This window comes from Hordeum vulgare, chromosome 3H, assembly GCF_904849725.1.
Source record: "Hordeum vulgare subsp. vulgare chromosome 3H, MorexV3_pseudomolecules_assembly, whole genome shotgun sequence".
Lineage (NCBI taxonomy): Eukaryota > Viridiplantae > Streptophyta > Magnoliopsida > Poales > Poaceae > Hordeum > Hordeum vulgare.
The window spans coordinates 536,186,602-536,199,592 of NC_058520.1; the positions used below are offsets into that span (position 1 = coordinate 536,186,602).

General features: G+C 44.3%; 1 protein-coding gene and 2 non-coding genes across 3 annotated transcripts; 2 read left to right on the forward strand and 1 right to left on the reverse strand.

Moving 5' to 3' along the window:
* Positions 1-8,815: 8,815 nt before the first annotated feature.
* Positions 8,816-11,721, reverse strand: LOC123444787 (photosystem II 22 kDa protein 1, chloroplastic). The gene is made up of 4 exons (XM_045121630.1): positions 11,410-11,721; positions 11,185-11,298; positions 9,321-9,564; positions 8,816-9,222 (listed from the first exon to the last, which is right to left on the reverse strand). Exons 1-4 carry the CDS (start codon positions 11,620-11,622, stop codon positions 8,978-8,980), a joined length of 816 nt encoding a protein of 271 aa, XP_044977565.1. The 5' UTR covers positions 11,623-11,721; the 3' UTR covers positions 8,816-8,977.
* Positions 11,722-12,549: 828 nt separating this feature from the next.
* TRNAQ-UUG lies at positions 12,550-12,621 on the forward strand. Its single transcript has one exon. It is a non-coding gene; the product is annotated as a tRNA-Gln (tRNA).
* Positions 12,622-12,689: 68 nt separating this feature from the next.
* Positions 12,690-12,761, forward strand: TRNAQ-UUG. The gene has a single exon. It is a non-coding gene; the product is annotated as a tRNA-Gln (tRNA).
* Positions 12,762-12,991: the final 230 nt, after the last annotated feature.

Here is a 12,991-nt window from a genome sequence, read left to right on the forward strand (position 1 = left end):
CTCCTCCAAGCCGTCGAGGAAGAGACTTGCAGGGTGTGCGATGGCCGCGACGGCTACCGAAGGGCCGGCGAGGTCACTTGTTGAGACGGCGGCCGACGCGCAAAAGGTGTTCGAGGAAATGCACCAATGGTAAAAAAATCGCCAACTTTTTGTTGTTGTTATTTTCTGAATGCATACATATAGATAGCTCATTTGCTTCGTTGTATATCCTTTATAGTGTCAACGATGAGGCATATATGTCAACTATGGGTGTTCGTCCAACAATTCTCATTGGTCTGAAACAAATGTCATGCATTTCGATGACCATGAGTTTGAGGTGGACGAGGATGGTGAGGGCATTGTCGACGCACCGAAAGGAAGAGGGGCAACTACACCATGGGAGGCATGGGAGCACCTTCGGGCGCCATGGGCGGCATGTCTTCCGGTGTGCCAACACCTTCGCATGATGTCGTGCGCGACCATGAAGAGGAGGATAAAGAATCCGCTTCGGATGATGAATCGGAGGAAGAGGAAAACGAAGAGAAAGAGGAAGATGAAGACGAGGACGAGGCTTGATTCTTGATGGGTCATTCGTTAGTGTGAACTTTATGTGGACATGAATTTGAACTTGTGGGCATGAACTTGGTTGGATGATTTTGTGGACATGAACTTGGTTGGATGATCTTGTGGGCATGAACTTTATGTCATCATGAATTTGTTTGTGTCTTTGTTTTGATGTTTGAAATTCATCTTATGTTCAATATGTGTCCAAAATGCAACATATGGCAAGCGTCGGCTGCTCGCGCGAGCTGCATTTTAGCGCACCTGCTGAAGCTACGCGCGGGCGCTCACTACAAGAAATATGCTCATACATGACGTTCTTTCAGATGTCGTTGATGAATTCGTCATAAATCTATGACGATTTCATCCGAGATTGTCGTAAGCCGTTTGAGGGGATCAAATCTACATATAAATTACGACGATGTGAGTCAAAAACGTCATAACCGCATAAGTTGAGATCGTCATAACTTTTACGATGATTATAAAAATGTCGTAACATGTTCTAACTATGTTGACATGTCACTCGTGGGTCCATTCTATCCCACCTCATCCTAGTTTGTGAAGCAACCTCATCCTAGCTTGATTTTTGCAAATATTTTCGAGTATCTATGAAGAAGTAGATACTTCTGTACCTAAAAAATATTTTTGGAAAAAAGAAATAGCAAACTATAATGCAGCTACAGTTCAAATTTGACCCGTTTCCAAGTGAATTAAGGAAAACTTGTCTTTTTCACGAGAGGTGGATAATTTTTTTTTGACACCCAACCATTTGGTCAATTGTACATTAAATATGCCTAGTATTTTAGAAAAATGATTTGGTCCAACTTGGCATTAAATATATGGTAGGTCCTTCACAAAAAAACTCATTTTAAGCATCCGAAAAATGGAAAATGAGGTTAATATCTTAAATGTTTACCGTGATTAAGAGGATAAAAACTACTCCCTCCGTAAAATAATATAAGAGCATTTAGATCACTATTCTAGTGATGCAAACACTTTTAAAATAGTTTATAGAGGGGGTATAAAAGAAACAAAAAACAAAATTATACTCCCTCCGTTCCTAAATATAAGTCTTTTAAGAGATTTCGCTAGGAGTCTACATACAAATCAAAATGAGTGAATCTACACTATATATATATCTGTATGTATTTTATTAGTGTAATCTCTAGAAAGACTTATATTTAGGAAAGGAGGGAGTATAAGCTTAACTCTGATTGGTGAAATTAGTTGTGGGATGGATCGATGACATGGCAAACATCTGTCCATCCATCCGTCCGTTCGTCTGTCCATCCTAGCACTCCTCTGATCCTTTCTCTCTCTCTCTCTCTCTCTGGTAGCAACCCCCTCTCTCTCAGCGCACCCGAACCCTAGCCCGCTCCTCGATCCAGGTCCCTTGCAGTCGCCTCCCACCGCGACTCCCTCTCCCCTCGCAGCTAGTCTACACCCTCCTTCTCCCCCACCAGATCCAGATCCCTTGCAGACTCCTCCCACTTTGGCTTCTGGGTGCTCTCTAGCCCGCCCATGGCTTCCGTGGCGGCGAGATCCGGCCTCTGCTCCCTGGCGGCGCGTGCCAGGGTCCCCGCCCCGGCCCCGACCGGACGCCGCATGTCCTCCTCCGCCCACGACGACGCAGGCCATGGGCATAAAAAATGTCATTACCACCAGACCGGACGTCGAGCCACCGACGAAGCACGGCTCCTCAGTCCCCACCCCACCACTCCACCTCGCCCCGCAGCGCAGCATAGCGCGGCCGTCCCACCATCCGCCCTCGGCGCGGAGGCGATGGCGGATGGGTCTTCGTCGTCGTCGTGGGGCCCGAGCCCCGCGGCGGTGATGGCGCTGGTGGCGCTGCTCGGGCTCGGCGTCCCGGCCTACATCGTCGGCCCGCCGCTCTACTCGCACGTCGCCGTGGCGCTCGACCGTTCGCCGGGGGCCTGCCACGCGTGCGCCTGCGACTACGACGCGCTCCCGCTGCCCCAGCTCCCCGAAGGTACCCCTCTTGCTGTCGGTGCCCCTGGCCCGACCTACTCGCTCAGATCTCCCTGCAAGCCCACTGCAATTCCTTTATGTCTGTGATTTCGTTCAATGTGCTTGTAGCCGCTGGCTATCGCGTTCTGCTGTGGACGAGACACGATAGGGTTGGGAATAGGCTACGAACTTGGCATGATATATTAAATTAGGAGATCTGTGGATTTTGATGGGGGCGTTCTAACCTGTGAATTCAAAATCGTAACATGCGTGCATAGATTATCTTACTCCGTTTGTTCAATGTGTATGCATCAGATTTATATATGCCTGGCCTTGCCATGGCTGATTGATTATAACCTTAGGCATGCTTCAAGTTTGGGGTGGGTGGGACAAAGGTGTTTTTCAGTTATTCAGAAGTCAGAGCATTGGTTCAGGTTGTAGCCGAGTAATTATGTTTCCAGTTATTCGAAAGTCAGAACATTGGTTCAGGTTGTAGCCGAGCAATCATATATGGTCACTGGACAAGATATGTTGAATGTATAACACGCCATGGTAATGAACAACGATGACAAAGCTGTCATCAGTGCTTCAAGAAACATGAACGCACTCTCGTCAACACACTAAATTCAGCCTAATATCCGGTCTATGCAGGAGACAAAGAAGATGAGAGGGAGAGAGAAGGAATGTAAGGAGGGAAGAAGAGAGTGGAAAGAGGAGTGGGAGTCAACGACCGAGCGTCGGTCTGCGTTGGTGTGTCGGGCACACTTGGATCACTCACTTTCTTCGTCCCCTCCTCACCCCTTGCAGTCGCTCTCCCGTGTCATGCCTGCTGCCACTGCCTCGACGCTCTCTCAACCTTTCATTACCATGGCGTGTTATACATTACCTTTACTGTCACGCATGGAAACCTTTAAAAAATATCATTACCAGTTTGTGGATTTTCGTTCCTTTTTAACTGTCAAGCTCCTAATCGTTGTTGCTATGTAGTGGCCGTAGATGAGAACAACTTCTTTATTCAAATCTCCTATTGCACACTGAATTAGTCCAATGTATGCATTTACACCTCTTTTCAACTATGTGATACAACAGAAGTCGATCCTTCATGAATGAATTCTCTGTCTTTGGTGCATGATTTCAGTTATCTTTCTTCAGACATGGCTTGTTTACATGACTGACTAAGGTTTTGTTGGTTATCTTCAGATATGGTATAGCAATGTTCCTCATACCAAGTCGGTGCAGTACAAGGGGCAGCAGAACTGGGTTAATGTCTCTGGGGAGCATCTGGTCTTTCCGGGAGGCGGAACTCAGATCAAGCATGGTGCTCTCGGTGTGACGATGAACGCTCTTGGTGAGCATCTGGTCTTTCCGGGGGACGGGGTGACGATGGCGGCTCTCGGTGTGGACCTCAACGCCGATGAATGCCACTTCCTCGTCGGCCTCCACGTCGCCCATCTCCGGCAAACCCGCCATCTACGACCGTGAGAATCCCTCCTGACCTCCTTTCTATTGTGTATTTTTTCATCTCCGCCTAGATCTGATCTGTACAAGCTACTGCTGCTGCTGCTGCAGGTAGTCAAGGACGCCCTCATCTTCATGGCGGCGGCTGCTACTGCTACAGGTGGACAAGGACGCCCTCATCCTCATGGTTGTTGCTGCTGCAGGTGGACAAGAAGACCTGAAGAATTTGGTGAGCTCCACCACATGTAACCATCTGATTTGATCATTTGGTTAGCGTAATTTATAAGTATTTTTTGTTCCAAGGACTTCTAGTGCTCGAGCTGTCTACTAATGAATCGTTGGACAGGGATAGTCAATAACTCTGAGTTGTCTTTAAGGAGGGGGTAGGCTGAATAGTCAATAGTACTGAATTCTTATAGGCAACTATTTCTGAATCTCTTTTTTAGGCAGAATAGACAACCGACAACTATCTCTTGAATTTCTTAGACACGACCGGCAATAACACTGCAATGTAATTGCAGGCAATTTATTTCTGCATTTCTATAGAACCTGGGAACTATGGTATTGATCTCTCTAACAAGATGGGAATCTCACCCTGACACTTGGCCATTAATTACTTCGGGTTCCTGGATTATGAACTTTTGCGGGAGCACAATATGCTCCAACCAAGATGCCCTTGATCATTACTACCAGCACTGCATCGACACCCGTCTGCCCATCGAGATCATGGTCAGCCCTTGTTCCAGAACCCACGCAGATGCCCTTGATTATCACACGCAGCAATTGTTCATCAGTTACTTGTCGTACCAAATTTAGGCCTATTTTTATAACTGACTAGCTGTTTGTTGTGCCACTAGATGGGCGAGCTGAAGAAGCTGGTGGAGGACGGCAAGATAAAGTACGTCGGCCTGCGGAGGCCTCTGCTTCCACCATTAGAAGAGCCCACGCCGTCCATCCCATCACCGTCGTGCAACTCGAGTGGTCGCTCTGGACCAGAGACTCTGAAGACGAGATCATCCCTACCTGCAGGTCCAAACCTTCTCATTTCAATTCAGACATATACTGGATACTGCATCGTCATATTGTTCTCTTCTTAGTTCTTAATTACCCTGCAATTGCCAACACCGATAGATAAAAACCTTGACCCATGGAAACTCCATCGGTAGATAAAAAAGGAACCACCATTAGGCGTGAAAATAGTTGGTACAGGATTAAAGAGAAAGTTACATAATAGAGATGGTCCCTTGTGTTAATGTAAAAACGCAATTGTCACGATCACCGTTAGCAAAAGAAAAACAAAGAAAACCTTGACCCACAAAGAAAACCTTGACCCATGGAAACTCCACCGGTAGATAAAAAAGGAACTACCATCAGGCGTGAAAATAGTTGGTACTATAGATGCCCATCTATCAGCAGTGTTCATGACTTGATCATGCACTGTACGCTACTAGGAGAACCACCACGAGTGGTCACATCAGTCCGACGGCAACATGTAATCCCGACGGTAGCGTTTGCACCTGTCACACCCTAATCACGTTACTCTGCATAATTTGAATGGCTCCACCTTCAAAGTTCTACCCAGACATCAGTGCAACGTCTTCATTTGATAAATTCATCCCATGATTGGGTGGCTGCTGCAATTGGCGTCACTGCTAAGCAAAAGATTTACGCCAACTAGCGGTCAAGCGATTCACCCCCTCGACACCATTCAGTTGTGTCGCTGGTGACGCCTACTCCCATCGATTGGAAAGTAGTTATGTATACATAAATTAAATGCTCCAGATAATTTTTAGTCTTATAATTTGATTATATATCCTCTACAAATTGTTCATGGTAATTAGGTCCATAACTTTAAGATGGAGTTCGTTCCTTTTTTGCGGGAAAATTTAATTAGTTCGTCCCTTAATTTTATAGCTTCAACAGAAAATAGTGCCATTGATGTTACGTCCATATATATATGTGTGTGGTATAGCTCATGTTTAATGTGTTACTTCATGGTATACCGGTATAGATAATGTTGAATATGTTACTTCATAGTGTCCCGATAGAGGAAAATACACAAATATTTTGTGTTATTTTATATAGATGCTGAAGTGTATGATCCAGTTTCCAATATGTGTATATTTAGTAACTTGATGAGTTATATTATATAACTAGGAACCTCCTAGGATATTTAAGTGTGTATTTTCAGTTATGCTCTCGCATGGGCGATGCACAGCTCCTAGTCAGGTTTGATTCAACGAGAACAACACCTACTGATTATATGTTTGCACGTGCGCCATGCCGAATTCCTTCTTTTTTAGTAAAACGAACATATTACTTCTATATGTTGTAATGCTTCCCGAACTTCTTTGCTCCCAGAAAAGAATATGTGGGCGTTATTTTCCCATCTATATACCGGTCTTGCTGTTTCTAAAAATAGACATTGAGGATCTATTCACATGTTTTTTCTACACCCTGCTGGGATGCTTAATAGAAGTTTCTATATATGAAAAAAAGCAACAGATGCCAAGCACAATTTACCGACTATCTACAGGAAAATATGTTTCTTTCTACATCCATGGCAAATCTATCTACGGGGAAAATATATGTATTCTTTGTTATTCAAATGGAATAATCTATATAATTGTTATTATTTATACAGAACTGTTTATTCAGTTAAATGTGCTTTTTGTTAGAGTGAAAACTGCTGAGAGCCAAGTTGTATGGGTAAACCAGTACAATAGTTATGTAGTTGTAGTTGGCCAATATAAGCTAATTGGGTTATTCTAGGCTAACATTGACCAGTTATTTAATATTCAAATTTTCTTTCAAGATGCTACTTCCTACATACTGGTGTGCCTAATCTCACTCCACACGAAAAAGAAGTTTGCAATTATACAATAACTTCTAACTCTCCTTTCAACTGATTATTTTTTATTTGAAATATATATTTTTTAGCATGAGCATTAAGGACACAACACATCACTACTATTTGGATAAATTAGGTTGTTCCTCATATGTTGTGCGATCTACTTGATTTGCAGCTAAACTGATCACTCTGTGAAAGTAATGTACTCATGTTGTTCGATCTATTTGATTTTGCAGCTGAGCTTTTTGTGAATGGAGAGATTGTTCAAGGTCTCCGGAGAGGCAGAGAAGGGTGGAGCCTGTGCCTTAGAGAGCACTTGATAACAGATTTTGTGATAGCACTTGGTTTGATAGCGGATTTTGTGATAGCACTTGGTTTGGTAGCAGATTTTGTACACTTGGCTATGTAATTTTGTACCTGATTGTACTACAGTTTTGATATCTGGTTGTGCTACAGGTTTTGGCTATATTATCAAATCTTGAAATGTGCTTCAAATTTTGTGGTGTGGGTTGTTATTTAGAGATGCTTTAGATTTATGTGTATGGGCTTCAATGTTGTATGATCTGTTATTTATAGATCCATTAACAGTATAAAAGAAAAAAGTTGCCGAATTCAAAAATGAAAAAGGGCCAAAACTGAAACTGGACCAAATGTATTTGAGAACTAAAAGGCCAGGGCCCAAATTATAATGATACAAAAAATTCAAAAAAAAAACTAGAAGTTGTTGTAAATAGGCTAAAGCCCAAAAAGAAGCCCAATAAGAAAAAGCCCAAAAAAATTAGCCCATGTGGTCAATTGAAATGGGTTGGGCTAATTTCAACCATGATGTTTTATTTTCGTCGTAATTTTGCCATGTAGGACTGGGTTTGATTGCCAACGACGATTTATGATCGTCGTAAAGGTTACGACAATCCAGGAATCGTCGTAAAAGTTACGACGATTTCGATCAAAACATCGTTGCTGTTCATTTCTGACGCTCCGTTTTTGACGCTTGGTTTTTCGTCAGATCGTCGTAAATTAAAAACTGTGACGATGCAGCCACGAAAAAACAGCGTCGTGTATTAGCATATTCCTTGTAGTGGTTGCATTTTAGCGCGCCTGTTGGAGCAATCGCTGGCCGCCGCGCCAAAACAGGCAAACGGCGCGCTGCAAACTGTTTTTTAGTGCGCCACGGGTTGGGCGGCTGTTGCAGATGCTCTAAGGTTCCTGAAAATCATAATGGTGTGAGTTGATTTTCATGGAGAAGGAAGAGAGGCGAGGTTGATCGAGGCGAGCTGGGAACGAGACGATGTCGGGGATGACGCGGCAGCTGGAGGCGAGGTGAGGACTTGACAGGTGGGGATGCCTTTAGTTTTTTATTCCCACTTGCATTGGACAATGACCTTGCCGGAGGCGGGGACATCGCCAAATGGAGGTGAGTCGCTCGAGGAGGAAGAAGAGGAGAGACCAGAGGAGGAAAGGTGTCCAACCATTGGATTTCAATCGAACATGACTGGACAAAATCGACTTGCACCATTATTTTTCATTTGAGGAATTATTTGCATATGGTCGTGCCTTCTATTTTTTATTTGAAGAATTATTATTATTCATGAACAGTAAAATAAATAAAAAATAAATAAATGTTTTAAAAAACTGAAACTTTGCAACATATAAGATGGTCGAATTTTGTAGGCTTTAACGAGTTTTTATGTCAAAATATCATGTAGAGAAAGGTGTATAAACAAGTTTTAGATTTGAGTGCTAAAAGTGCTCAAAGTTTAAAGTATTAAAATGTTTTTCCTGTGTAGAGCTCCTTAATTATTCTTTTGGCATGAAAAGTTGCAAGCACCTAAGTTTGATCATTTTTAATCTTGCAAAATTTCAGACTTTTTTTTAATGCTACTGTTTATAGAGGGTGTTTAGTCACCCGGATGCTGGAAATCCACTCTCATTCTACGCTTCATTAAGGCAGAAGGGAAGGATAAAAAATCCGAGACGATAGAACTGCAACTGTCGGCATGCATGGCGAATTAGCTGCTAGCTCTTGTTTTTCATAAGGCAACGACCAACTTCTTCTTACACCTAAGTACACCCCAAGGTCTCACGAACACAACAAACAGGCAAAGCACGTACGTACGTACAATTAATGGCCAAAAAGCATTCGCACGTGCCGGTGCCGATCTAGTCGTCGTCCTCGCCGCTGATGAACTTGCCGGTGCCGGGGTTGATGGCGGCGATGAAGAAGAAGACGACGTTGAAGAGCACGAGCGGCTCGATCTCGCTGATGGGCACCCCGGTCTCGATGTTGAGCTGCGCCAGCGCGCCCTTGCCCGTGATGATCTCCCCGATGATGGAGAAGGCGATCCCCAGCTGCGCCAGCCGCCCCACGAACAGCTCGTTCGACTTGGTGAACCCGAACAGCGGACCTGCATGCATCATACACATAGTCGCACAAATCATCAATCAGCCATGCATGTCACAGAGCCGCAAAGATGCCATGGAAGTCGGTCTAACTGCTACGTACCTCCCTCGCTGAGGCCGAGGGCTGAGCGGAAGCCTTTGCCGGGGGCGATGACGGCCTTGTCGAGGCCGGTGGGCTGCTCGTCGACGAACCTGCCGCGGTCTCCGAGCGCGCCGATGGCGCCGAGGAGGGTAAAGAGGATGAAGAAGAGGAGGAGGGGCTCCGCCTCGTAGATCGGGATGCCGGTCTCAAGGTTCAGCTGGGACAGGATGCCCTTGCCGGTGATGGCCTCTCCCAAGATCGACGCCTGCAGACATCAACATTTAAAACAGTTATCATCAGGCTAATCAAAAGGACGGCGCTCAGAAGTTCATCTTAGTTCTTGACCATTTCCTTTGTAAGAAAAGTATGCTTTTGCTTCACTAGTAGTGCAATGTACACTGCCGTCTACTCCCTCCGCACCTAATTATATGTCTTTTAAGATATTTCACTAGATGTCTACATACGAAGCAAAATGAATGAATCTACACTCTAAAGTATGTCTATATACATCCGTATGTAGTCCATTAGTTGAACCTAGAAAAAGACTTATATTTAGGAATGGAGGGAGTATTATATTTAGGAACGGAGGGAGTAAAACATAATTTCGATGCAGCATAGCAAAATACTCCCTCCGTTCCTAAATATAAGTCTTTTAAGCGATTTCATTAAGGGACTACATACAAAGCAAAATGAATGAATCTATCCTCTAAAGTATGTCTATATACATCCGTATGTAGTCCATTAGTTGAACCTAGAAAAAGACTTATATTTAGGAATGGAGGGAGTATTATATTTAGGAACGGAGGGAATAAAACATAATTTCGATGCAGCATAGCAAAATACTCCCTCCGTTCCTAAATATAAGTCTTTTAAGCGATTTCATTAAGGGACTACATACAAAGCAAAATGAATGAATCTATCCTCTAAAGTATGTCTATATACATCCGTATGTAGTCCTCTAGTGGAATCTTTACAAAGACTTATATTATGGAACGGAGGGAGTACTAATTTAATATTGACTATTCTGATGTTTAGTGAGTCTCAGTCCTATTCTAAACCCGTTTGATCAGCACCAACCTCTTCTCAGCCCTATCTCATTCTAGAGTAGTAGTATAATCTATAGACTAAATTTGCGGTACTATTTTGTTTTATGAAAATTTGGGACAAAAACTGAAATTTTAGAAACAAGTTAAATAATTACAAAACATATTATAAGTTATGTATAACTTTCTTTGAACTATTGAACACTTTTGATTTGAAATATTTGGGTAGTTTAAATGCTACACTATTATAGCAAATCCACATATATTTATTACTACCTCCGTAACAAAATGTAGGACATTTTTTATGCCCTGTGCAAAACCAAAACATGATATACTGAGGTAGGTTATAGTAGTCTACGCCGTTATAGTATCCTAGAAAAACACCATTTTCATTGATACTCCCCCTGTCCCAAAATAGCTGTCTTAACTTTGTACTAGCTCTAGTATAAATTTGTACTAAGTTTAAGACACTTATTTTGGGACGGAGGGAGTATTAATGAAAATGGTGTTTTCTGATCTTTTTAAGCATTTGAATAAGCTTTTAACATCATTTCATAGTATATATGTGCGTAGATTTCCCCCTCGGTCAGTTTCTAATTTATCTTTAACTATTTTTCTGTTTGAACTGGATAGTACGAGCTCATCATCAACTTACCACGTACGGGGACATATATACATGTCATCCTGTGGCAACGCAAACCAGATTGCTATAACTTAATATGTTGAGCAGCTAGTTAATTATGTTCTTATTCTACCCTTGGAATTGCCTTGGATTGGTCCACATGCACATATATAAAAGACGTTGATGCATGGTAATTAAATTACGGCGCAGGGGTACTCACGGCGAAGCCAATCATGGCAACACGGCCGACGAAGAGCTCGTTCTCCTTGGTGAAACCGATCCCGCCGGACGTGCCGAAGATGCCGTCCTCCGTCTTGGGCTTGGGCGCAACGACCTATACATATATAATCAAAACACAACGCCGTCAGACAACTACAAGGAGAGGAAGACATCACCAGACCTGCATTGGTGGCAATGAACATGTAAGGCCCAGGCGCGAGCTGACCTTCTTGGCCGGCGCGGCCTTGGTCTTGGACTTGCCGAACAGGGCCATGGTCCGGACGGAGAGGGACGGCATGTGCTTGTAGTAGGCCGCCGAGGAGGAGGAGAGCGCGAGCCGCGAGAAGGGCGTGGACGCCGACGACGGCCTGGCCGCCTGCAGCAGGCTCCTGCCGGAGGCCACGCCGTTGACGCCGGACATGAGCATCGACTGTGCCATGGCCGCCTGCTAGACTCCCACTCGCGACGATATCGCTTCGCGCTTCGTCTGTGGCTGTGGCTGTGGCTGTGGCTGTGAGGGTTCTATAGCCTGGGGGACTCTGCTCTGCGGCCGCGCGGCCACGTTTTATGAGATCGCGCGGGGTGTTCCCGGGCGTACGTGTGGCGCTGCGGGGGCGCGCGATTGGCGAGCGGCGTGGGCGAGGATAGGGTGCGCGAAGGGCGCCCGAGAGACCACGTTTCCCCGTATCCGACCAGTGGCCTCCGAGCTGATACGGTTCGTGCGATCGATCCAAGCTGACGGGGCACTAGTAGCAGACGGGCTAGCAGTAGCAGGTGGTTGGTACGCTGCTGCACTCGCCTCACTGAAAAGTGCTGCAGGGCCAGGCTGCAGCGGCGCCACGCGTGTGGGAGGCCACTGGTATGTTGTCTAGTAAACTTGTAGCGTACCACGTTGGAGTGTAGCGAAGTGGACTGTGATTGGGCATGGCTTTCGTTTCTGGTAGCGGAAGCGCCATGCGTCGCTGAGCTAGTAATTCCTTTTTGGTGGTGGCCTGGTGGAAATCAGCAAACCGAATTTCCAGCCTCCGAATCTTCGCGCGAGGTCCGACGAACTCAGTCTACTCCGCATCTTCGCCATAGCGGTGGCATTCTCCCGTTGTGGCGTGACCTCGGCCACGAAGACGATACTGGCGTTTCACATCCGTCATGACAATATCCAACGGTGTAACACATTGAGCGCCGCTTCGGTCCTAGGATAGCCGGAGAGTGGTAGGTGATGGCAATGGAGTCCTTGCCTAAAATGAAATGGAAAAAAAAAAGGAAGCTGTATTCGTCGGATATTCCCTACTCAAAAGGAGCTTAACAGAAAGGAAATTATTCTATTTATAGGATAAATAAGGCTACCGGAGCAGAGCACACATCAAATGGTTTCGTAGTGTAGTGGTTAGCACTCCAGACTTTGAATCTGGCGACCTGGGTTCGAATCCCGGCGAGACCTCCTTTTTTTCTTTTGTCTTAAATTTATATACCTAGAAATAGAATCACCAGGAAATTAGTACATCAAATGGTTTCGTAGTGTAGTGGTTAGCACTCCAGACTTTGAATCTGGCGACCTGGGTTCGAATCCCGGCGAGACCTTAATTTTTTGAAAGATTTTTTTAGCCAATATTACTATTTAAATGTGTACTCTGTTATTTATTAGCTATTTTCATTTTACAATGTACTTATATTTTTTCCTGAAACAGTATAAGAATTTTCTTACACTATAATACTTTAGTACAGAATATTTTTTTAGCCAATATTACTATTAAAATGTGTACTCTGTTATTTATTAGCTATTTTCATTTTACAATGTACTTATATTTTTT

What these genes read in the sequence shown, in the direction of transcription:
- LOC123444787 (XM_045121630.1), bottom strand. Translation starts at nt 11,622, where the DNA reads ATGGCACAGTCGATGCTCATGTCCGGCGTCAACGGCGTGGCCTCCGGC. An exon ending in TTGCCATGATTGGCTTCGCC is followed by an intron (nt 9,565 to 11,184) that starts GTGAGTACCCCT and finishes TGATGTCTGCAG; the next exon opens with GCGTCGATCTTGGGAGAGGC. An exon ending in CCTCGGCCTCAGCGAGGGAG is followed by an intron (nt 9,223 to 9,320) that starts GTACGTAGCAGT and finishes TGATGCATGCAG; the next exon opens with GTCCGCTGTTCGGGTTCACC.